The sequence below is a fragment of the Trachurus trachurus genome, assembly GCF_905171665.1.
Source record: "Trachurus trachurus genome assembly, chromosome: 1".
NCBI classification, from domain to species: Eukaryota; Metazoa; Chordata; class Actinopteri; order Carangiformes; family Carangidae; genus Trachurus; species Trachurus trachurus.
In genome coordinates, this window is record NC_139891.1 from 93049 (window position 1) to 119506 (window position 26458).

The following is a 26458-nucleotide window of genomic DNA, read 5'->3' on the forward strand; positions in this document are numbered from 1 at the left end:
CAAAATTGATCACACTTGTGGCTAATGATGTGAGGGAACATATAAGCCAGTTCAGGATGAAGTCCTGTGGCCTGACCCAGTATGGAGAAATGATGCTGTGGCTGAGTTATGCACTTTTCTCATTTGTATATTTTTGTACTTTATTTTTTACGTAGGTTTACTGTATACAACTAAATGCACAGGATTTGTTTGTTTTTGTACTGTACAAGTGCTACGTGTGAATGCACAGGATGTCTGTTTTTTGTGGGTTTCTTTTTTTTTTTTTTTTTACTATGTATAAGTGCTAAATGCAGGTTTTTTGTTTTGCAACATGCATTTAGCCTACAATGAACAATAAACATTTATTTCTACAACTTCATGTGCTGAGCATTGTGTTTTCTATTTTTCTATGTAGTGTTTATTGACTGCTCAGTAGTGTTTTAAATTTTGATTGACTCGGGGACGATTTGACAACATAGTTCAGTTTTGAGGTGAAAGTTTGGTTTTGCAAGAAGAGTCTGAGGTTTTGTGAATGAAGCTTGAAAATTGGGGTTTGTGTTCACGGTTTAGAGAAAAGGAGAGCAGCTTTCGATAAATGTGTTAGCAATCGAGAAAAACTATTCTATTCTGAACTGGTGCAGTGCCAGACTGCCAGTAGGTGGCAGACGCATACCTCAGACCAGAGCGATAGATATAACAGAGTGGCGACATTCCCATAGGACTCCGTTGTAAAAAATGGCGGGCCGACTTCCGGGTTATGGAGCCCTCAATAGTTCCAAACATTCCTCCCGCGGCGCTGGACCACGTCTGTTTCTATGGCTGCACAGCAAGAAACTACTGAGCTATGATGATGAAATACCGACCAATTCTAAGTCATAAAGTGGTAATAATCTTTCCCAAGTATATTATATTAGTTATATCTATTGAGAGTGAGGAGTTGTCGTCACAGCTCAGAGCCCTAATACATCCATGTCAGAGCCCCTCCCCCCTTCTCCGCCATGATGGAAGGATTCCGGTGGCAAAAGCCATACTAGTCTATGGGCAAAACACAATCGTCTACTCCGTAATTTACTGTTTTACAATACCGGAAATCACCGCTGTGTTAAAAACTGCTCCAGTGATTTACTTTCTCCTTATTCTTTCTTGTAATTTGTTCATCTGTTGGCGCAAAAAAGAGGTAGAATTTAGTCCGTCTCTGTGATGTTCTGATGTGTTGCCCCTGGCAACCGATAGCGTCTCCTTCCATCATGGCCGACTGGCTGCTCAAATCGGCACGTGACTCCTCCATGGATGTATTGGACTCCTCACTCTCAATCGCTCTGCCTCAGACACGGGTCAGACCCGCCCCCTTGCTCCTCTAGCTCCGCCCTCTCGTCCAAATAAGGTTTTCCAAAAACTCAAGATGGCGACGTCCAGTGAGAGCCAAAAAAAACAAAAAAAACCCTCTCTGGTAAAACGGCCTTCACAAACCGATGGGTGACGTCACAGAGGGTTGCCACTTGAAGCTGTGGGCGGATGTAAAAACCCACCGCTTCGCTTGTAAACACTCCACCTCTCTGCGAGGTTTTCACCGCGGGACACGGGACATTCTGTCGACGGTTTACCACACCACACCGAGCGCTGAACATTTCTCTGCTTGAGCCAATGTCCTTGAATGCACCATGAAGTCGCAGGCTGCGGGGACCATCAAAAGCCCATGTGTGGCTGATGCACGCGGGGCTGAGGCGGCGCGGCGGTGTCTACAAGAGGAGCTCGTGGAGGCGATACATGGCGCGTTCGAGGTGGCCGTGCAGATAGCAGTCCGCGAGGTGAAGAAGCTGGTGGGTCCGGCTGCAGGACACAGCTATGAGGAGATGCGACGGGAGAACGAGTCCCTGAAAGCCAGGCTGCAGAGCGTCGAGGCCATGCTGCTGGAGTCGTCGGAGCACACCGGGGAAAGAGGGGGAAGCCCTCGTCCTCCACAGCAACACTTCAGTGCCACAAAGGATGCGGATCGACTGCCTAAACCTGCTTGTAATCAAATCAACCCGCCGGACCCCGAAGCGGGCGATGTGCAGATTTGCAGAGAGGTCAGAGGTGACGCAACTGCGCCCCAACATGAAGAGCAGGGGCCAGGTCGCGATGATAAGACACAACTGTTGCACCCAGGGGAAGAGTTGATCAATGGATGCACTAAAGGTATGCAAGGCTTTTTCATTGTGTTCTATTGTGGCTTTGCTGTCGGCTGTATATTGTAGCTGCACAGAAACTGCATAAACAGCTGGAGGTGCTGATTGTTTTCACACATTTTGCAGACACACAAGTGTTAAACTCTATAGTGACACACGTGTTAGTTCTGTATGTGTTAAGAGACAGTCACGATCCTTGAAGAACAATCCTCACTGCACTGAATTTAATGGTTGGTTTGAATGCCTCTGAAAAGTGAAATTACTGTGCTCTAATGTACTGAGATGAATGCATACTACAACAATTTGCACAATAACTTATTTAGTAGTATTTTGTATATATCTTTATTATATTCTTTTATATAGTATTTGTGTATTTATAGTAGCCTATATGCGTATTTCTTTGCATATAGTATGTGTATCTCTTGCACTAGAATATTTTAATTCATTCTATTTTATTTAAATTCTTAATTATATTTTATCCCTCCCCTTTAAACTATTTTTGGTAGGCTACTTTTATGTTTGCACCTGAGACCAAGACAAGTTCCTCAGGCTGTAAACTGACCTTTACTACTCTTGGCAATAAAACAGTTCTGATTCTGATTCTGATTGATTATGAAATGGTGCATGTATTTTATTCTATCCTTGTAAAATATTCACTGTTGTTGATCTTTTTGTACACAGAAGTTGCTGAAGAGATTCCCCGTGTCTCTGTGGTGAAGGTAGAAGACATTGACCAGTCATGTCAGGAACCATCAGTTGAGGGCCACCACTCAGCAGCAGCAAGCAGCACTGATGACGGGTCCACATCAGAGCAGGTGACGGTGAAGCAGGAGATGCCAGAAGAGGAGCAGTGGGATGCTTCAGCTTGCTGTTTGGACTCCATCAAAGTTGAGGAATTTAGCCTGGATTGCATGTCGGCAGTCCAATCCAAAATGTCAGAGTGGGAACCAGAAGCACTGGATACTCTGAGCCAAGACTCCAACACCCAGGTGTCCTGCACCAGGCTGGTTCAAGGTAAGAGAGAGAGAGAGAGAGAGCACACATGGAAATGATAATCAAATGTGCACCTGCAGTGACGAATCACAATGTGGTTATTGGTTAACAATTATTACTAATATTTAGCATCTTTAAATTCTAATCACTGATTGTCATCGAATATACAGCAGCAGTTAAACTTAAACAGAATACATTTTCCTTATATCATATCAGTATATATATATTTTTTTTTTTCTTCGTAATTTCATTCAAAAAGTGAAGCTTTTATATTCTAGATTAATTACACACAGTGAAATATTTAAAGCATTTTTTGTTTTAATTTTGGTCATTGCAGCTTTCAGCTTATGCAAATCAAATTGATTATAATGTATCTACAGAAGTTAAAGGGATAGTCCACCCCAAATTCAAATTTCACTCATTATCTACTCACCCTCATGTCGACTAAGAGCTGTGAGAATTTTCAGTCCTCCGTGCCTTCTCTGAGTTACGGGGGGGTCCTCGCAGCAGTATTTGTCTATATAATGGTTGTGAATGGATACCAACTTTCTTCGTCCAAAAAGACACACCAAAAAACATCCAAATACCTCCATACTGCTTGTGTGTAATGTCCCTCTTGTATTGAAGCCCAGACATGAGAAATTGTTCTGAAAAAAATTAAATAAGTCTATATTTTAAGCTTGATTGTAGCGGAAGCTCCCAGTGTCTCAGTTCACTGCTCTTCCGGCGGGACAATTTCTCATGTCGGGGCTTCAATAAGACACACCAAAAAACATCCAAATACCTCCATACTGCTTGTGTGTAATGTCCCTCTTGTATTGAAGCCCAGACATGACACAGGAAGAGCAGTGAACCGAGACACTGGGAGCTTCCGCTACAAACAAGCTTAAAGGTGTACAGAAAAGAAAATTAAATTTGAGCCCACTCTGGATCATAAAATTAATGTGATAACTCATCTATCAGACGATGTAGGCCAAACTTTGTGCAAAATTCTATTTTTGAGTAAATCCAGGATGAAAGTGTGTATTTTTTTCTTCGCATTGGATAATGCAGGCGCATGAATTATACGTCAGCCTGTACACGATTCATCAGCCACTGATATTGGATCCGTCATCCGTCATTCAAACGTCTGAGACACACACACACACACGGAGCTCGGTCTCGCCCCAAGCTTTGAATATCCCGCCCGCTCGATAACGACCAATCAAATTCGTTTTCCTTACTCGGGTAAACTCGTGTTGCAGCTCGTGACAACTCGGCGCGGAACAATTTCTCATGTCGGGGCTTCAATACAAGAGGGACAGTACATACGAGCAGTATGGAGGTATTTGGATGTTTTTTGGTGTGTCTTTTTGGACGAAGAAAGTTGGTATCCATTCACAACCATTATGGACAAATACTGTTGCGCGGACCCCCCCGTAACTCAGAGAAGGAACGGAGGACTTTTGGGTGAACTATCCCTTTAAAGTAGTTTATACAACAGATAGTTCCGACCGGTCCCATCCGAGTAATTTGATTGGACGAGAGACATTCCATGAGTGTTGATATACAGTACAACATCACTGGGACTTTTTACAGACATTATCACTCCGCTTTACAGGCATTCTAATAACCGTTTATTAACGTTACATCAGCTGTTAAATATCTTGGATTGTGGCAAACTTTGCACCACAAAGATGGACATATTTCCACAAATAACATTTGATTTAAATTATGAATGGTCATCATCAGACTCGGAGGAGGACGAAGGGACGGAAAGAGGCCTGGATACATCAGCGCAAACCAGGTGTGCTGATATAACATCAGCCGACCTCGACAAATTAGAGGGGAGCAAAAATGAAGCTAACACTGTAAGGCAGACAACCTGGGCTCTGAACTGCCTTCAGACCTGGATGAATCTAAAAAATATCCAGGTCAACTTTCAGCTGGTTGAGAAGACCGAGCTGAACACGGTGTTGAGGCAGTTTTATGGATCGATCCGGACAACTAAAGGGGAGCTCTACAGCATCAGCAGCTACCTTGGACTTCGGGCTGGATTAAATCGATACATCAACGAACCTCCGGTTAGCCGTTTGTGGAATTTAATGCAGGACCCAGAGTTTACATCAGCTAACAATGTTTTCAAAGGAGTCGTCAGAGAGATCAGAAGGGCAGGGAAGGACAGAACGAGACACCACCCACCGATCTCACCCGAAGACCAGCGCATCTTAAAATATTCTGCAGCGCTGAGTCCAGACAATCCTCAAGGCTTACTGAACAAGGTCTGGTATGATATTCAGTTACACTTTGGACGCAGGGGCAAGGAGGGGAATCGGCACCTCAAACCTGACTCATTCATACTGAAATGTGATGACAACGGAGCAAAATATTTCACCATGTCGTTCAATGAAGAAACAAAAAATCCTGAAGACTCGCTGGAGAGAGACGGAGAAACGCGGAGGGGCGCTATGTACGAGGAGCGAGGAAACGCGCTCTGCCCGGTAGCGTCGCTCGAAAAATATTTGAAGAAAATTCCGCCTGGTGCAAAGGCCCTGTATCTGCAGCTGAGGAGGGGGACAGTGGAGACAGACGGCTTCTGGTTTAGCGCCAGTCCCCTGGGAGTTAACCAGCTGTCACAGATGTTACCCAGGATGTGCAAGGAGGCGGGGACACGCAGGACTTACACCAACCACAGCCTGAGAGCCACTGCCAATGCCATACAGAAACTGTCTGATGCGGGACTCGAGGCGAGGGAGATCATGGCAGTGAGTGGGCATAGGTGAGATGCTTTACACATTTTGACACTGTGTCGCAGAACATAAAATGTGACCCGTTCTATCAAAATGAGTCGGATGTCGCAACGTTCTATTTTTAGATAATCAGCTGATAACGTGGAAAACCCATAGAAAATAAAACATTTTTTTTTACCCTAATTTCAAAGCAATGACATTCAAAAACAATCTCCCAAAGTTTCACAGTCCAGATAATTGAGAAAAGGCATGTAAATGATGATTAAAGTTGACTTGCAACTTAAACCCTCGAAAATGAGCGTTGCTTCGGTGCCAAACATGAAATATCTTCTGAACCGTTCATGATAGAGACGAGCTGTAAACTGCATCTGAATCGCGGGATTCTCCGCTTTCCGACGGTCATTGAATGGTGCCTCTATGACAAGAAGGGACAGGTACAGAAACAGATGCTAAACGGACTAGCATCGACGCTAACAGAGCGTAGCATCGATGCTAAATCAAACGTAGCAACGATGCTAAACCGAACGTAGCGTCAATGCTAAACCGAACATAGCAACAACACAATGCTTGCACATGTTTTACAAAACATCAAAACATGACAAGTTTTGAACCGTTTATGACTTTGACTAGGGTATCATTTTAAAGCTTATTTTCTAATCTTTCCATTGATACCAAAATCTCAACTTTGAAATTTGGGTCACTGTGACTCATTTTGATGGATCAGGTCACAAATAGCCTACATGTCGTGGAAAGTTTTAGCTGTTTGCTGTTGGTGAATAATGAAATAGAGACTTCTGCCGGCCGACAAGTTGCCACGACAACGTGAAGACGTCTAGGTTAAAATACACAAATGGGTAACGAACAAAAGGAGATCTGATATCTTGGGGGGTGTGGGGACATCTCAAGTGATTAAAACAAAAGGAATATTCAAATTTACCATTACACATGTCTAAACAAAAACTCTTTTTCGTAGGTCTGAAAGCTACCGGAGACCATCTGAGAGCCGGAAACGATGGAGGAACGAGCTGTCTGACGATGGAGCTGTTAGCTCACCAGAAACACACATCGTGCCACCAAAGCGTCTGTCAACAGACTCATGTTGCACAATAAATGGAAACACTCAGTTGGAAGCCCCCTCACACTTTGACCATCAAACAATGGATTTGAACTTTTCTTGATGTTATTTATATGGAGGTGTCGACACCCCGAATAAATGGGGCTAAAGAGGCGAATGTCAATATGGTTCATTACGGCTGAAAGGCTGAAAAGCTCACTGTGACCTGTTGGTGTATCTGACTACCTCACTTGACATCCTGTAGGCTATTAGCCTAATCTCCTAGGCTACATCTGTATTAGCTATCCCATTATTCCACAAGTCTTTCTATTTTGATTATTGTTGTTTGTTTTAGCCACATTGTCTTAATTCTCTCCTTTTTTTTTCTTTATTTCCCCCCTTTCTTTCTTTCAGGATATTTTCATAGGCCATGTCTTTTTTTAGTTTTTTTTTTTAGTATTTGGGGGGAGGGTGGGGTGGTTGATGTAACGGTATGTTCAGTGGCTGTACATCATCATTTGTTTTATGTCTGAATTAAAATCAAATAAAAATTTGATCCAAAAAAAATGGAAACATTCAGATAAATGATACAAAGTAGCGGCGGACACAGAGCAGAGCCATATCAATCACTCTGACACAGAGTAGCGAGCTTGTGTGTAGAAATGTTTATGTGTTGCCTGGCAACAGCCTTGTCTCCCTTCAGTTGCGGAACTGTTTGTGTTGGCGGAGCCGAGTAAATGATTAAATAAACAAACAAATCATAATCTCTTGTTGCTTATTACTGTTAACTAATGAAATGTGCTCGTAGCACTGTTGTATAAAAGCAATATCACACTGGAGGTCGTGCTGTTGTACTGTAGGCCTATATCAGCCATAGACTAAAAATATGGACGTAGCATCCGAGACGTCTCCCATTGGTTTTGGGGAGTCGTTTTTGTGACTCAAATAATCCCTGCAAACTATTTTTACGTAGATACAAAAAAGACATTGATGTGGACTGTTCATTCTGCAAACAATGTGAAGAAGATCTTTATCATCTGCTCTGGTCCTGTGACTCCTGTCCCTTTTCATCTGTTTTCTGGCAAGATGTTTAGGCTATAGGCTACTTTTATTTCTCAGAATATCTTGTCTGGTGTGTGTCGTGGAAATTCTCTGTTGCTGGTGAAGGATGAAGTAGAGACTTGCCGGCGGACATGATTTTATTTCCTTGCAAGGAAAGGTCAATTCGACCGAAGTGGGTGATGGTAAGAAAAGACAAAGACAAAGGGGAGACCGAAACACAATACCTGAGGAAACGCCCCCTCAGGTATGCCACACCCCTTTGTCTGCTGCAGGGGCCGGTCCAATACAAAGACGGTGTGTTTTCAATGCTCTTTGTCTGTTGCAGGTATTGGCACCGACGCCCGAGGGTGTATTTTCACACCTGGGGCATCCTGCAGGGTTACATGTTTAGAGGTTTAGACATTAGAATACACAAATGGGTAACAAACAAAGGAGTTCTGATACCTTGGGAGGAAAGCAGGGGGTAGGGACGTCACAAGTGATTAAAACAAAGGAATATTCAAATTTACCATTACATGTGTCTCTTACATATGTGAATGTGCTGTTTGGGTTCCACTCCTATCCTGCGAACAACAAAGATCATTATTACATCATCAACCTGCTTGTTCTACTTGCAAAATACCACATGCACAAATCCAAATTCACTAATCACAATCCATCATTTTTTATTTTTGAGAAGGAACTCAAACAATACTTCACAACTATCCAATATTCTTCAAACAAAAAAGCTATTAAAACCACTGAGTTATGCATTTTATATAATATTTTATTGAAATAATAGCAATGTTTTGTATACTATTTTGAATACCACGACCCCCTGGCATTGTATTGTTCTTTGTTTTGTATTTTTTACTAAATGTAATTCTTGACTTGTCAATAAAACGTGCTAAAAAAAAAAAAATTCAAAAGAAATTGTGACTCAAATAATTATGTCGCCTTGAACAGCGCCATGTTGGATTTGCCGGCCGAGAACCCGCCCACTGGCCTCGAAGCAACTGTCTCCGGACCTGTCACTCAACGTTTCCGCGCACTAATTGGCCAGAATTTTAACCTAATAATAGCAAAACGGTAGAGTTAAAAAAAAATTCACCCCCCTCAGAGTGTGTGCGGGGGTAGAAACTATCGATTGAGACGAAAAAACGTGATGACACCAGGCTTTTAACATGTTTATTGAGGATGTAAAGTCGGCGATTTTAACATGGGGGTCTATGGAGAATGCTCCCTTCTGACACCAGCCCCCAGAGGAAGCCGAGGGGATTGCAGTTTTTTGAACGCGGAAGTGAGCTTCACTTCTCAGACCGACAACTGCCCCCTTGATATCAGCACGGTGTGATTATCTGCGGCCTCGTGCCTACGACCGAATCACACCCGTGCTGATATACAGTACAACAACACTCCCTCTCGTGCGATATTGCTTAAAGATCCCATATTCATGGATGCAAACAGCGCGCCGAAAAGCGAAACTCGCTTTTTTCATGACCAATTAGGTGACTTGTGTGAATCGTTCAGATCCGAAGAGTTTTTGTTTTTGGGAGGGGGGGGGGTCTCAGCGTCTCAGCTGGGGTCAGTAAATGTTTTTCTAACAGGCTGACAGTGACAATCACGTGAAACTGAGGCGAACTCATTCATGGTTGTCTCTGATTATACTGATAACAGCCGACCTCCAATGTAGACGCGCGACGTGCGCGCTCGTTAAAGCGGCGCGTATCCGCGTGCAGTCGGTGCGACGGCGACGCTGTTTTTCCCCCCGTGCATGTGGAGCTGTGCGCCGCGGACATGCACAGTTCCCTACGTTGCTGTGTCAGGCAGGTGTCGCCCACGGAGCTCTGCCCCGTTTCAGAGGTGAAGGAAGCCCTAAGTGGAAAGACGTCGCCTCCGCGATGTAGAATGTTAAAGTGAAACTAACACATTATATAGGCCTAGCTATATGTCCATTACACACTGAATGAAACATCCCATGTCTTTATTTATTCAGTTTATTTTAATAGTAATAATTATGACTAACATTCAGTGAAGACCTAAACATCAGTATCTCCAAAATGGAAATATTGCAAAAAAAAATTCTTTTTTAAAGCATTTTTAATATAGAAATGTTGTCCTTCTGAAAACTATGTCCATCTATATGCACTCAATACTTGGTTGGGGTTGAACTACTGGAAATGGACTTTTCCATGATATTGTAATGTAATCATTTGTTAATGGTGAGCACCCCCCCCCCCCCCCCCCTACGCCAGACAATTCCTCTCTTTTTTGGTCCTGACCCGTTTGCATCCCTGCATATTATAGCCTACTCTTTTTACTCAATTTCACTCAGCTGTCAGACGTCCAAGTAAACTGTATTCGAAATGTATTGCCCCAAACTGATCCGCCCCAAGTTGATGCAGGACCCGTTTGCTTTCCTCATTCTAGGAGTTGGTAGGCTCAGGGGGGATCAGTTTATGTATGTAGAGACCAGAAAAAAACTGTTTTTCATAATGGGACCTTTAAATAATCTGTTTTGTCTGGTAGCCTACATGTAAAGTTTTCATAATTAAAAGTTTAACCCCCCCACCCTCCCCCATGTGTTGATTTTCCTTCTATATCTCCCCCTTCAAATGTGACTACAGGTCTTCCAGCACCCCCAGATCTCCCATCTCTTTCCTCCGAGTTCCCCATCTTCCAGCTGGCAGAAGCGGCTCCCATCCCAGAAACCCGGCCACAGATTTATGGAGTTCATATCCAGGGCGGCCGCAACCTCAGCCACACCAACGCCTACGCCTGTAAGTTCTGCGCTCAGACTTTCCATCTGCCCAGCTTACTGCGGCGGCATTACAACCAGTGCCAGCAGAAGCTCCAGCAGCGTTCGCAGCAGCCCATGGCGGGGGGAAAGAGGACCAGACCGATGCTCTACCCCCCCGGCTGCAGCCCCTTCCGCTGCACCGAGTGCAACCGAGAGTTTAACCGCATGGAGAACCTCAAGACCCACCTTCGCATACACACGGGAGAGAGACCGTACACCTGCTCGGTGTGCTTAAAGTGTTTCCGTCACTCCGGTGCACTAACCAGGCACTTCCGAATCCACACTGGAGAGAAGCCTTACGTCTGTGGACAGTGTGGGAAGTCGTTCAGAAATTGCGGGGGGCTTAAATTCCACCAGCGTTCACACAAGGGGCAGCTACAGTAAAGTGTGGGACACAATAGGTTTTATGTGAGATGTAAACAACTGATTGTAGGATATGCTCAGTACGTAAAGGTTTCAACTTTTCTATGTTTGCAAAACTGTTTTGCAGGATTTTACAGGCTGTGGCAGCTCCCTATTTACACCTGGTACTTCCTTAAATTATAAACAGTCTTTATCATAAGTTGCATTTTCTTTAAAAAGTCTCTTAACAACATCCGAACATTAGCCTATATGGGGGCATCACTGGCTGATCAGTTATTAGATATCAAAAATGAACAAAATATTAACATTGGAAAATGTTAATATTACCTTTTAAATCACTTAAAGCAGGGTATCTGCAGGGTCTTGAAAAGTATTAAAAGGTGATAAATCAATTTTGGGAAAATTAAGATTCTTAAAGGTACATTGTGTAAGAATTACTCCCATCTAGCGTTGCGGTTGTAGATCACAAGCAACTCAGTCTTATTTTTCATGCTGCATTCACCTGAAATTGGGCAGACGGCAGACGGACGACAGCTGCTGCAGGTAACGGCATAAACAAGCCTCTATGTAAACAAGTGGTCCGTCATCAGCACGAGGCAAAACAATACAGGTGACATTATGTTGTCATGGCGATGTGGTATTGTTGACCTGACCCACGTTTTACCGGCTTTCTCTGGACTTCTGTGACTAAAATGACATCTGGTTTGTTAGCGACGGCCGTCTGCCCGACTGCAGGTGAATGCAGCATCAGTGTAACGCTCCATTCCTCCTCACTGTGTTACCACGGTGACTTTTCACAGACGCCACCTCCACCTGAGCCGACAGCTCCGGTGTCTCCGCTGAGTTTCCGTGGTTTCCTACCGTCACGCTGCCACTGAACGTAAAAACATGGAGACACCACATGGCAGCAGCACCGAGCTTACCCGCTCCATGGAGATATGAATGATATGAACGGCTCATTCAGAGCTGAAAGGAACACTTCAACACAAATAATCGATTTTCGTGAATAGATAAAAGGAGAAGTTACACAATGTACCTTTAAAAAGTATTAAAAAAGTATTTTCACGACAGTCTTAAATTTTGAAGGTATTTTTTCTGAATTAGCTGTCAAAGAGTTTCACTCCTAAAAACCATTGTAAAAATGTTATTAAAAAACAAAGATGAACCAGTACATAAAAAAGAAAAGAAGATTGTTTTTTGAGAGTGGAGCAATGTTTTTTTTTTTTTTTTTTTTGATAAACTTTGCCTTTGATTTATTATCCTAGCCTATTTTGAATTCTGTTGTATCATAGTGGTCTATAGTCTTTATCACAAACTAAAACTGTTACGTTAAAAGTGTCATTGAAGTAGCGGTGAGGTATTAAAAAATATTGAAAAGGTCTTGAAAAAGTCTTAAAAAGGTATTAAAATTAACTTCAAGATTCCTGTATATACCCTGTAAAGTTATCCTTGTGGGCACCGTCCTGAACCAGGGAGAGGATAATCAATACTGTTATGATACCAAATTTGGAACTCTGGTCTGTTGAACTGAATAACTGTGACTAACACCATGATTTATGATCTACTGGATAGAAGTTGGCGATATTCACTTTTGTGTAACATTAAACACATCAGAAGACATTCATTTACAAAGATGATAAAGTAAAAACACACAATGTTGAAGCTACAAAGTATATTAGGTGTGTCTCACACACAGATTCAGAGAACAGCTGTTTTTTTTTCTCCCAACAAGAAGTTCAAAATGACCTTTTTCTGTGTAACAAAAGAACATGTTGTCTCCATCGCCTTGAAAGCGCTGAATCCCAACGGTTTCATTAAGAAAAGAGTGCATTATTAAGATATCAGAACTGTGTCACACCCACTGAGAGCTGTAACTGTATTATAATGGTGTTTTTCCTCTCTTTTATCACATTTTGCCTGGTCTCCCCTTTCAGTTTGCAGGTATTGTTTCTAACACCCAGGAAGCAGCCTCCCAGAAAGGGACTGTGTTTGCATAATAGGCTATCTGGGTATCTGTCTTACCCATCATATTGGGGTGATCTGTGTCAAACCATACTACTGTGTTAATAAAACAAATTTGATTAGCTTAATTTGAGTGATGTTGATGCTGGTGCTCTGTAAATCCATCTCCTCTTATTGGTATAAAAGGACAAAGTAGAATGACAAATTGTAGATAGTGCAGCTACATGGTGATTAAATCAATTTAGCTGCATTCTGTGTGTATATGATGGCTCAGTGGTACAGCGAAAGCTCTGTGTTACTCTAAATGGCATTTTTTCTTATTTTATGATCGCTATTAAATAAATTCATGGCTCAGTCTTAATGATAATGTTGTTTTTTTAATTATTAGTGCCAGTTACTTCTATCTAGGCAAAATAATTGAGAATGAATGCGAGGAGGTGAAAAACTGTTGTCTGCTGCTTTGGTATACTTTCACCTAGAGACTCCATTAAATTAAAATGTAGACAAAGTCTAGTCTATTGATGTAAATTTTCAAATACTATTCAATGATTATGATCATTTATGGAGAAATTATAATTATTGCATAGAATAGACACGTTGGAGTGAGTGTCATCAGCTTGAGTGGGAGAAGTTGTCTGAAGTTGTCCAAATTTTTCCTCTTTACACTGGCCACAAATTACACTCTACAAATATGATTTTTTTCCACAGACAAACTTGTTATCTTTCTCACATTGTGCTAAAAAAAAAAAGCAAAAAAACGTACAGAATTTGAACCATGAGCCTCGAGGCCAGTCCCATCCAGCTGCCCATTAACTCCAAACAAACAAAGTTTAGAGCCAAATTCCTTAATAAACATAAAAGCACCTCTTTTGTTTAGCTAGCAGGGGTTTCCAACATAATAAGATTTGTTCTACACAAAAAACATATCAATGTGTTCAGTCATCATTTTCTGAGCAACTGTTTTGTCACTATCTACTAATAGGCCCAATGGCCAACTATGACAAACCTCTGAGGGCAGGCTTATTCACATGTGTTTTAGACAGATAGGTAGACAGATACATTACGTATTGTAATATCAGCTGTTGGCTGAAATGTGAAAAGTGACATATAAATAAAGTTAATAATATTTATTGTTACACTGTAAAGTCCCTCCAGTAACTCAGGATGCGCTGCTGCAGCATTAAAGGTGGCACAAGTGCAGTAAATGTTGCTGATGATCAGGTGGCAATGCATCGCCTAGCATTGTCACCTGCTGAACAATTTGCAACAATATACAGTAATTGTAATTGCTGCCAACACCCTATGTAGGTTATTATCTATCGTTTTAAATGTCTGAATGTAATTTTATTTGTTTGTGTACCATGGGACCACGGATGGAAACTAGCTTTCTAGCTAAATCTGGCATATTTACATCAAATAATTGTTTTTGTATGTTCATGAATATGTGGAGTCCCATTTCAAATAAACTAATAAATGAAATGAAAAATGACATTTTCTAATTATAAGTTTAACATTCAAACAAATTAATAAATAATAAATCAATATAACATTAACAATTATAACCTGATGTATTTGTTTGTTTGATTGGTTGATAGATAAAAATGACATTTCATAACAAAATACATGATATTTCCCGATTCATTTTACTTCTAGTCATATATTTTGAGGAATTCACATTGAACTCTACAGCCAAACATCTGTTACATATATTTATATGTCTATGCCATAGGTCTATGCAAACATCACCCTGCTCCTGCTCTGTGATCGACTTTATCGGACACAGATCATTGTCTCTTTTCTGCTTTCAATTGTTCGGCCTAGACAAACGCGGAAGCGGATGTGTTGCCCATGGTTGCTCTCATAGATATATATAAGAACTAGATGACTCACCCCCAGCTGTTTCCCAAAGACACGGCGTAGCCAGTACGGCGGCCATCTTGGAACGGGCAACTCTCTCCCTCAGAGCATTAAGCCTATGGTGCATATTCTGCTATAATGACCACAACTTACTCAGTTTTTGTCCGATTTCAAAACGGTTTGATTTTTATGAACGTTTATGCAGTTATGATGCAGCATATTTAGAATCACGGATAATTTTAATAATATATATTTTTTTGTAAAAGTAACATTTTAGTGACATTATGCAAATAGTTAAAGTAATAGCTACATATTGATTTATTTTACACAGAGTTATGAATCGTTTTTTTAGTGCAGATGACTGGATCACATATCTACTGCACTGTAACTGCAGCCAGAGTCAGAGCAAGTTGCCCGTCCTCATATGGCCGACTGTGAGCTACGCCTGCGTGTAGTCAGATCCACCCCCTTGGTTGCTCTGCTCTGAACTCGACCGAACCAGACGGAGCTAACAAAGCTAAGCGACCACACAGGAAAACACACACACACACACACACACACACAGCTGACGGCGGTAACCGCAGGAGAACCGACAGACAGACAGACAGACAGACACCGCTGTGACCCGGTTTGCATTGACCGGCTCGGGCTCACACAGGGAAGCGGACCGCTGTCATGTTGACCGGGCTGGTCGAGTCCGGAGCCTCTTCCTTCCTCCGGGCTGATGCTGCCGGTGGGACCCGCTAGTTTCTCCTGACCCCAAACCAGCACCGCTGCTGCTGCTGCTGCTGCTGCTGCCGCTGCTGCTGCTGCATTACGTGGCTGTTGTTGGACTCTCAGCTCACACTCTCGGGGTGAGTTGTGTTCCTCATACCTGACGGCAGCTGGTGTTTACTGTGCTAAAGTTACAGTGGTAACGTTGGTCTGTGTCTATTGGTCAGTAAGCCAGTGTAACTACTAACTACAGCCTCTCACAGGCCACAGCACTTCAGTTATGGCGCTGATTCCTCTGTTGGTACCTGACGTTAGGAGAGTCTGTCTGCAGCTGGTCACCGCCACGACACCTGGTCCCAGAGAAGTAGAGAGGAGGGGACTGGCTGTATACTTCTACTACTTAAAGTACCAACGTGTCAGTGACATCTGCTAAATAGTCCACCTTCAGCTGACACCGTGATGCGTTCATGACCCCCTACACTTTAATCTGCACAACAGTTTGTAGGCGACATCTGTGCTAGAAATGACCTTTGCAAAGTAGCCTATGCCTCACAAAAATATGCATTTGGCTGCAAGTGTAAACTTGAGGTAAAACTGCATGATGGTACGGTGGCCCTGAGCTGCACATCACAACGGCAAAAGAGAAAACACAACAACAAAAGAGAAAACACAACAACAAAAGAGAAAACACAACGGCAAATCAGAAAACACAATGGCAAATCAGTTTGTTTAATAATTTGCCGTTGTGTTTTCTCTTTTTCCGTTGTATTTTCTATTGTGTTTTCTAATTTGTTGTTGTGTTTTCTGTTTTGCCATTGTGTTTTCTGTTTTGTTGTTGTGTTTAGTAATTTGTCGTCGTGTTTTCTCTTTTTGTGCTGTGTTTTCTCCTTTTCCGTTGTATTTTCTATTGTGTTTTCTGTTTTGTTGTTGTGTTTTCTAATTTGCTGTTGTGACTCACCGCCTCAGCTACTAAGACTGATTAGCTATTTATTAGATACAACCTCTTCATGGAAACTACAACAAACGCAATGTATAATATCAGTGAAAAAGTCTCTGTAGCCTCTGGCTGAAACTTTTTGATGTGTGTTGCATCTCAGATCACACCCAGCTTCACTTATCTGTCTCCTTAAGTTTCACTTCATTTTCTAAATGTGAGTCTGATGGAGAGGATCAGGTTACTGCCTCCCCACTCTGCCCCACTCCCTCTACAAATCACAGAGTCTGTGCTACTTAACTCTGTTAATTCTCTGATGAATGTGAAATTGCTTAACAACTTTTTTGCAGAACATTAAGCCTTTTACTGTCGATTCACCAAACACCACTTCTCTCCACTCTGCACAGGAAATGGCGACTCACAGTGCCGCAGCGGCCCAGGACCCGTCACAGAGTACCGGGGAACGGGGGGAGCTGGTCCACACGCTGTCCAAAGACACTCCTGGCTCTCCAGAGGCTTCTGAGTTGGGGAGCCCACGGTCTATACCGAACTTTGACCTTCTCAACATGGTCGTGTCCTATAAGAGAATGACTCTGTTTCTGGAACCAGTTGCTGATACGGTGGAGCTGAGCCGCTTCCTCCTCGGGTGTGTATGTGTGTCTGCGGTCTGTTTGAGCATCAAATGATTTAATTGCTTTTAGCCTCGTGTGGTAATGGCAAGAAGCCATATTTGTATTGTCATATCATGAGTCATATCTGCTTCCTTTTTTAACCCTCTCAGATGGAGGATGCCCCTGTGCTCCCTGGCTGTCTGGATGTTCCTTAATGTCTTCCTCTGCACTGTTAATGAAGGTAAAATGAGCCATTAGGCATTTAGTATTGATCCATCTCTCATGTGATGGTTTAAAAGGCACTTGAATAATTTATGAATGTGTTATGTCTGCCTCTTTGGTGTCAGTGGGTTGGTTCTCAGTGGGTGTGTTGGCGGTGACGGCGCCCGCTGCCTTGGGTTACCTGCAGGACAGGTGCGGAGGCAGAGCCTCAGAAACGGAGCTCCAGAGGAGGAGCTACCACGCCGTGCACCGCAGAGACCTGCAGACCGTGGTTCTCACCAAACAGGAGGCCATGCTGGAAGTAAAAGACCTGTAAGACATATGCAGCAGGGGTGCAGCTAATAATGCAGTGGTTTCATTATGCCCATGATTACCTCATTGATTATTAATGCTACAAAATGTCAGGTATCATTTTACAAAGGTTCTTATTTGACCAATCCATCAGCAAAGGTTATTGAAATGATCAAACATATGATCACATTTAATGTTTTGACTAGTCTGTACTATTCTAGTTGTAAACTGTTGTTTTTACACTCGCTGATTGATTTCTCACCAAAACATGTTTGTAGAGCCTTCAAAATATATTTTAAACCAGATTATTTACACTCTTACCTTTTTATTTATTTATTTTTTCTTAGATTTTTCAGTTGTATTCAGTTTGGATCAGGTGTACAGACTGCATGCTACTTGTTCGTGTTTGGGTTGTGTTTGCCTTAGCTCTTGAAAACATTTCATTTCCTGCTTTCACCAGGTTGAAACATCTGGATGACATGCTGTCCTCTGCCTGTCAGTCGGCAGAGACCATTTACAAGGTCCTGTACTGGGATAATCACACCAAGTCATCAAGGTCTGTATGCGCGCGCACACATAACACGTACACACATATTCACAATGACAGTGTCACCCGTAGTTGAGCAAGTCTTTATTCAGCATAGGGGTGGGAGAAAAAAATCGATTCACATAAATATGGCGATATCTTTTTTGACGATTTTTAAATCAATTTATTTTTCAAAAATCGATATTTTTTATTTATTTTTTAAAAATATTTTTGGGGATTTTTGGGGGGATTTTTTTTTTTTTTAATTTTTTAAATATTGTGCAATGTGCATTTGTTAGCCTTTTTTACATACAGAGAGTACAGGTTTTGAAAAGAGTTTAAGTTCACTTTATAATGGAGTATGTTAATTTATAGGCTCCTACAGTATTTGTGTGCAGATAAATGTTAAAAATGCAGACTAAAAATCGAGAGAATCGGCAATATCGTAGAATCGCAATTTAAATCGAATCGCCATCCAAAAAATCGTAGAAGAATCGAATCGGGAGAAAAGCATATCGTCCCAGCCCTAATTCAGCAGCTGAGTCATCGATCATGAGTGATGCTCTAATCAGTTCCATGTTGTTTCCATAGACTGTATATAAAAGAGGTTGTTTCTTAGTTGATATGAGCATCACACACATTTTAGCACTAATACTGGTAGGAAAAGTAACTGACTCACATGTTTTGCACCTGACCTGACATACGCAGCATCTTCCCCTAGGTTCTACGGAGGGATGCTGATCGTGACGTGTCTGCTGTACGTGGCTCCCGTGGGCTGGGTGCTCGCTGGGCTCAACACCGCCGTCTTCTTGTGGAACAGAGACTTCTGCAGAGGTCTGTTTATCGTGTCTGAACAAAGCAAAGGTGAAGACTGATGTTTCTAAAGTAAAGCTGATGGAATGGATGGTGTTGTTTCTCCTGTGCTCGCAGTTTTGTTGGACCTCAGGAATCTCTTCCACATGGGCCAGACCAAGTGCTCGGAGGGTTCGGGTGAGGAGCACCAAGGCAACCTGCTTGACAGGACTCCCACACCAACGAGTCTGGAGGTGAGAGGAAGGAGCTCAGTGTGTGTAGGTTAAATACTGACAGAATCAGGGTTTGTGATTTACATTAAAATGTTAAAATCAAACATAGCTGTAAGCTTCTTATCCAGTTAATCTCACACTGCCAATGTATTTAGTAAATACATTGGCAGTGTGAGATTAAAATCCACACAGGGATTTGTATTAATGGGTAAATTTTACCCATTAATACAAATCCCTGTGTGGATTTTGTGCATCTGGTTTGGTGCCACTTTTTTTTTCCTGGTAAACTGATTTTATTCTGCAGAAATGTTGGACTCAGACAAAGGTAAACTTGTTTTTCTGGAGGGTCACAACAAGGCAACTGAAAACACAACTGATCAAAACAAATATTTTGTATTTTCAACAGTTTTATTCTTTTTTCCCCCCACAATGTCTTTATTTGAGTTTTAAGCAGCATAGCAAAGAGAAATACAGTCTTTGACATTCCTGCAACATGTCATACAACATAATGTATGTTAGCTGCCTTGTTACGTTCAGAACACAACATAAACCAAAAAATCACATAGAACACAAAACAACATGCTTCTCTTGTTATTTAAGCAGATGATTTACGCCACTTAATGGAGTCCTATCAAATGATACAATGAAAAACTACGGGTATCTGAAAGGAAAAATAATAAAAGATAAAAGATAATAATCACAATCTTGGAAACTGCTATATCCACAGCTATTAGTCATTGATTTGATTGTCTATTATGTCTGAGTCCTTGACATATTCAATGAAGGGCCTCCATACATTCAAATATGTGTTGTTTGGTCTTCAGTATGTAAGTAATTCTTTCCAATGGTAGGCTCGACAACATCTGTCTTAACCATTGAGTGGTACTTGGTTTATGAGTCCTTTTACATAATACAATGCAATTTCTGGCATTAAGCCAACAGTTTTATTCTACTACTCAGAGGAAAGACATATTTTAAAAATATTATAATTCACCCCGTACAGTGGTAATGGAGGAGGAAATCAGCTGTAGAGGTTTAGTTCTCTTAGCCTTGGATGTGCTGCTGATCATGGGACCACCAGGAATGTGGAATCTGTCTGTAAATAGCTAAGTATTTATTTATATATGAACTACTGTGTGTGTTTGATGACAGGACCTGTCTCCTGGAAGCGTGGAGGAAGCTGAGGAAGCAGAACCTGATGATGAATTTAAGGATGCCATTGAGGTAAATATGTCTAAACCCATTATGCCCATTTCAATGATATGTTTTTGTTATCCCCCAAATCTGTCTGTCTTTGTTGAATTTTATGGGTAACACATTTGGATTGATGAAGAAAATAAGAAAAACAATAAGCATCAGAGTTTGGGTAATATACATATGTTGGCTTTGTTGCAGTGAGAGAAGAATTGACACTGCTCATATGTCCATACATTACTGTATGTAGAGTTGGTTGCTGTCAAGCTTAACTTAACCGGTCTTGAATTAAGATGTTGTGTAATATTAGTTTTATCTATGTAAAAACAACAACTGGTGGATTGCATGTCAGGCCATTTCTTGGAGTCTTTGTCTTTCTATTCGACAAACAAGGTCTCAGTTGTTAAGTAGTTGCCAACCAATCTGTCCAACATTCTTTCTTTATCAGTGAAACAAAAGTGGCTGGTGACTTTGTGAACCGTCTGTTTCCACTTCCTATTTATAAATGTCTCAGTGTTGGTGATTACTATCACTGTGTTGAGAAAAAAAACCCTTCATATTTGCTGTTTTTCTCTGCTGTCTTCTAAAAGCAGGAGCATTCAATTTCCCTGCAGGTGAGTGTCGCCCCCTTGTGTTTAGAAGAGGCTAGTGCCGCTGCGACCCAGTAAACTCTACAACTACATGACATATAGAGAAAAACTCTGTGTCATTAAAGGGATAGTTCACCCAAAATTGAAATTTCACTCATTATCTACTCACCCTCATGTCGACTAAGGGCAGGGGGTCTCGGCGTAGCAGTGCATGTCCATATAACGGTTGCAAATGGATACCAACTGTCTTCGTAACAAAAAGACACACCAAAAAACATCCAAATACCTCCATGCTGCTGGTATGTAATGTCCGTCTTGTATTGAAGCCCCGAAATGCGAAATTGTCCCGAAAAAAATTAAATAAGTCTATTTTTCAAGCTTGTTTGTAGCGGAAGCTCCTCTTCCCGGTTCGTCAAATTTGACAAACCGGCAAGAGGAGCTTCGAGAAGCAAAACAAGCTTGAAATATAGGCTCATTTTTTCGGGACAATTTTGCATTTCGGGGCTTCAATACAAGACGGACATTACATACGAGCAGCATGGAGGTATTTGGATGTTTTTTGGTGTGTCTTTTTGTTACGAAGACAGTTGGTATCCATTTGCAACCGTTATATGGACATGAACTGCTACGTCGAGACCCCCTGTAATTGAAATTTCAATTTTGGGTGAACTATCCCTTTAAGCTTGTCTGAGGCAGACTTGTGGGTTAGGCCTGGCTTTGCTCTTTGAAGCATGGGGTTGGGATTGTTCCTTTCTAATCACACCGATTATCAGTGTGTGTGTGTGTGTGTGAGTAACATTGTTCTCATGTGTTGTCCTGCATCCTGATAAGGAAACCCCTTTGGTCTTAGTGGTAAGTGGATTTCCCAGTGCATCCCATTTATTTCCTGTATGCGTTCAAATGTTTGTTCCCCTCTGCGTGATAGTGATAGTTATGTGGTAGTGATATGCAAATTGTTCCCAGAATAGTTGTCTTTAATAATCCCATCATTCAGTCATTCATTCATTTGTAGTCTGCATGACTGACACATTACATCAGTCAAATTAGTTTGTCATATTTAAATAAGTGTGTTTGATTGAAAGCATCCTGTAAGCTCATTATAGGGGCATTTTCTTTGTGTGATGTGACATTAGATTGGTGCATCATAGAGTTTCTGATGGTACTGTAGTTGTTGCCTTCTCTTTTTTCTATACCTGCTGTTCAACACAGCACACAGACGCAGGTTATCCTGATTGTTGCAGGTGGATGGATTTCTTACAGCATGAGGAATATTATTTCTCTCATTGTCCTGTCCTCCAACCCTCTTGTTTCTCTTGTTCGGCTCTGTGAAGTGAAGTTTGTGCCTTTCAGTGGAGTGGGTTGTATTGACCCGACTACCCAGCGCTGGGTCTCCAGGAAGTAGGAGAATAGACCACTTAACAACCATTGTTTAGGGAACATCTGGTTGGTCATAGACAAACAACATAAAGCTCCATAGGCTCACAATTACAAGGATAAAATGATTGATTTTGGTTGTGTGTGTGGGGTTTGCTGTTCTAATGTTTGGCAAATAGGTCAAGTAGCTGTATGAGCATGCTTAGGTTTTCCTGTAAATGCATGTATTTTCCACCTGTGCCTGTCTCCATAGTGATCATACTAGTTGCTGTCATCCTGCTTGATGTATTTGCCAAACATCTGGGGTAGGCAGGATTTGTTTTAAAAACAAAATATTAAAGGGACATTGTGTAACTTCTCCTTTTATCTATTCACGAAAATGTATTATTTGGTTCAAAAGTCTGTTTTTCATTAATCAGTAATCCCCCCCATCAACAAAGTGAAGTGTTCCTTTCAGCTCTGAATGAGCCGTTCATATCATTCATATCTCCATGGAGCGGGTAAGCTCGGTGCTGCTGCCATGTGGTGTCTCCATGTTTTTACGTTCAGTGGCAGCGTGACGGTAGGAAACCACGGAAACTCAGCGGAGACACCGGAGCTGTCGGCTCAGGTGGAGGTGGCGTCTGAAAAGTCACCGTGGTAACGCAGTGAGGAGGAATGGAGCGTTACACTGATGCTGCATTCACCTGCAGTCGGGCAGACGGCCGTCGCTAACAAACCAGATGTCATTTTAGTCACAGAAGTCCAGAGAAAGCCGGTAAAACGTGGGTCAGGTAAACAATACCACATCGCCATGACAACATATTGTCACGTGTATTGTTTTGCCTCGTGCTGACGGGCCACTTGTTTACATAGAGGCTTGTTTATGCCGTTACGTGCAGCGGCTGTCGTCCGTCTGCCGTCTGCCCAATTTCATGTGAATGCAGCATGAAAAATACCATTGAGTTGCTTGTGATCTACAACCACAACGCTAGATGGGAGTAATTCCTACACAATGTACCTTTAACTTTTTAAAAGAAAACTGTGTTTTCCCCATTCAGCTATCAGTAAGGAAAGGTCTGTGTGTTCAGGGATCACAGTGTTTCTCTATGTCTCTGTGTGCAGCAGCCTGAAAAGCCTACAGCTCCCAGTGTCTTTGAACAATCAAATCTATTTTGGTCTGGGGGTTTCTGATTGGTTAAGGGCAAGGCAAGGTGATTTTATTTGTATAGCCCAGTTTGTCTCAAAGGGCTTTACCCAGCATCATGACAACATCCTCTGCCCTTAGACCCTGACCCTACTCTATCCTCCTGACAGAGAGTATGGCCGGCCCTTCAACCAATCAGGAACCCCCCAGACCAGAATAGATTTGATTGGCTAAAGATACTGGGAGCTGTAGACTTGTTTTCAAAACAAATCCTGTCTACCCCAGCGTTAAACTGGTTGAAATTATTGCAGTTAATTTCATCCAGGTCAAACTGAGCCACACAGCTTGGCAGTTTGACTGTGTCTCCTGCTGAGATTCCCACCTTTCTAAACACCCACACCTTTACTGAAAGTTAAACAGCATGCAACTACCTTCCTCTCTTCTCCTCCCTCCTCCCTCCTCCTACTCCCTCTCCCCCAGGATGATGACGACGGGCCTCTTGCAGCCCCAGAGTACGACACCATCTCCGAAAATGGTCTCTTGAGCCGTAACGAACCAATACGCAGCAAGGTGTCCAAACTGACGGAGAAACTGCGTAAACGCTACCCCACCACCAGCACAGGTTCGTCTGCTCTGACTCATCCACCGGTATCTTTCCTCCTGTTACACCACCCAGGGATAAAAGAGGAGTCGTTCTGCCTCGCATCTGAGCTCTGAACAGATACATTTTTATTATATATGTGTCATGAAACTTCTTTCTTTTATTTTACTTATCTTAATCTCCTTCTCTGTCTTCAAAGGCAACTGTTCAAGCTGCAACGCTGTCTTCTCAGTGCTGAAGAAGAGGGTGAGACTGAAAACTTGTGACAAGAATCTGGGATATATTTAGGCCTCACGTCGTCATGGTATTTAATTCTGTCTTACTTTTCTGTTGGCATGAGCCTCAACACAGTGTCCCTTCTTTTTGCAGAGGAGCTGCAGCAACTGCGGCAACAGCTTCTGTTCTCGATGCTGTTCTTTTAAGGTGCTGAGATCGTGCATGGGGGCAACAGGTAAAGGAGGAGAAACTGAAAATGATTGGACCGTTCACATAATTACACCTTTGTTCTCCGACTAACTGTATTATTCTTGTGCTATTGTTTCCTCTTCAGCTCCGGAGGCCCAGAGAGAGACTGTGTTTGTTTGTGGCGCCTGTAATTCTTCTCTCGTCAAGTTATAGTGAACATGTCAGTTTTGTCTCCCAGTGGCCAATGGGAGGTCACTCAGTGTTTCCCCCGAAGCCACCATTCACCATGTTACTGAAGCCCTCACACATGCCTTGGTTTTCATGTTAAGGCGCTTAATATCTGTCATGATATCCCTTGTGTTGAACTCTTGAGTCCCCTCCGTCTTACCTTTTCCAGCTGCAACCCTCCTTCGCTGCTTGTGATGATAAATGGACTCCTCCTATATGTTACACAATATGTCAATGAAGAACTGGACCTTAGGAATCAGTGAGAAGTAATTCAGATCGCAATGGCTCCACAATCAAAGGATCAAAAATGCGTTTTTCCCTTTATTGAACAGAGGGAATTTCAAAACATGCACGGTGGAGGTCATGTTTGAGCTGGTTCTGTTGTGTGATACAGATCAGCATTTTGGATGTGAGGGGTTTTGCTTTTACTTGCCTTGCCTCCCTCTAAATGTTGAGATCAGCCCTGTGTAGCGGTGTAATTGTACTGTAATACTGACTGGACTTTTCTGGACGATCATGCGTGAGGCTGGCAAGAGATAAATTTGGCATATTTTTAGATTGGTGATGAATATGGTGCGAGTTAGGCGGCGTACTCCAGTGAAAACTGATTTTGAATGGATGTACAATGGAAGCTCTGTGTTTGCTTAATTGCTGCATCATGTGCAGGCTTCCCATCTGAACTTCTGTCTAATACGCTTTGACCCATAGGTGGTCAAAAATGTCATGTGATCAGTTCTGAATATTTTGAGGTCAGTGTGTTTGTGATTTCTTCATGTTTCCTGTTTTAATCATTGCATCTACCCTCACTGCTCACTCATATTACTGTACTCGACCCCTGTAGCTATTCACATTATTTACCAGGCCTCAAGTCCAGACGTAAACTGTTGATAACTCTGTGTCATCAAACTGATTATGCATAGTCGGTGATGAATCCCCTCTCATTTCGGACAAAACCAACTTCTCTGCTCATGACGATCAAAGTGGTGCCTCTTTTTGGCTGTAATGTTCTTTTTCTGAGTGGATACATCAAACTGTCTTTTTTGGAGTATAGCATCAACCTGAAGGACTACATATCCCTGCTGCCCAGACCTTTCCTTTAATTGGACCATCAACCCACCTGGATAAATTCATGTAAACAGACTGAGAAACCAACTGAAACTGTCGTCAGAGCCTCTCACTCTTGCAAGCAGGACTTAAAAGAATCAGGCTGGAGGCGTTGGAGCCCAGAAGGAGGCTCTTGACGGCAAAGTTGTTTTAATCATGATTTAGATACAGATGATTGTAATGTTCGCTTTTTGCTTTTATTGTAATCATATATAAACTGTTACTGTACATTGTTCTACTATATCTAATATATTTAATTTAAAACTGAAGATTCTTCAAATTATTATTTGACCTAACGATGAAGGTTGTATGTATTTCCCCTAATTTTGTGGTTGAAACATGCCATCATGAAATAAACTCTGATGATTTAATTAAGTTAGTGTGACAAGTGGCAAGTATGTTTTTTTTTTCTTTTTGCGTCTTTACCACACAGATATGCAGTGATATAGATACAGTGAAAAGCCTCAATGCATAATAATGTACCTATTACTGGATATCAAAAAATGTACCAATTCTCTACAAATCCTCTGGAAACAGAAATCCAAACCAGCTAAATTGTAGCACAAA

General features: G+C 42.0%; 2 protein-coding genes across 3 annotated transcripts; both read left to right on the plus strand.

Moving 5' to 3' along the window:
* Positions 1-1478: 1478 nt before the first annotated feature.
* On the plus strand, positions 1479-11235 carry LOC310994888 (uncharacterized protein). Of its 2 annotated transcripts, XM_083983778.1 has the most exons (4): positions 1479-2157; positions 2829-3161; positions 4872-5898; positions 6843-7233. In XM_083983778.1, the coding sequence occupies exons 1-4, from the start codon at positions 1641-1643 to the stop codon at positions 7045-7047; spliced, it is 2082 nt and encodes a 693-aa protein (XP_083839904.1). In that variant the 5' UTR covers positions 1479-1640; the 3' UTR covers positions 7048-7233. The 2 variants fall into 2 exon arrangements, with proteins under 2 accessions (XP_083839904.1, XP_083839905.1); XM_083983779.1 differs by lacking the exons at positions 4872-5898; positions 6843-7233 and adding an exon at positions 10592-11235.
* Positions 11236-17004: 5769 nt separating this feature from the next.
* zfyve27 (zinc finger, FYVE domain containing 27) lies at positions 17005-26243 on the plus strand (the record flags this gene model as incomplete). Its single annotated transcript, XM_083999365.1, has 11 exons — positions 17005-17240; positions 17376-17446; positions 17553-17739; positions 18179-18274; positions 18966-19078; positions 19175-19290; positions 20422-20493; positions 24034-24175; positions 24354-24400; positions 24524-24605; positions 24705-26243. The coding sequence occupies 11 exons, from the start codon at positions 17005-17007 to the stop codon at positions 24770-24772; spliced, it is 1230 nt and encodes a 409-aa protein (XP_083855491.1). The 3' UTR covers positions 24773-26243.
* Positions 26244-26458: the final 215 nt, after the last annotated feature.

What these genes read in the sequence shown, in the direction of transcription:
- LOC310994888 (XM_083983778.1), top strand. Translation starts at nt 1,641, where the DNA reads ATGAAGTCGCAGGCTGCGGGGACCATCAAAAGCCCATGTGTGGCTGAT. An exon ending in GATCAATGGATGCACTAAAG is followed by an intron (nt 2,158 to 2,828) that starts GTATGCAAGGCT and finishes TTTTGTACACAG; the next exon opens with AAGTTGCTGAAGAGATTCCC. An exon ending in CTGCACCAGGCTGGTTCAAG is followed by an intron (nt 3,162 to 4,871) that starts GTAAGAGAGAGA and finishes GGTCATCATCAG; the next exon opens with ACTCGGAGGAGGACGAAGGG.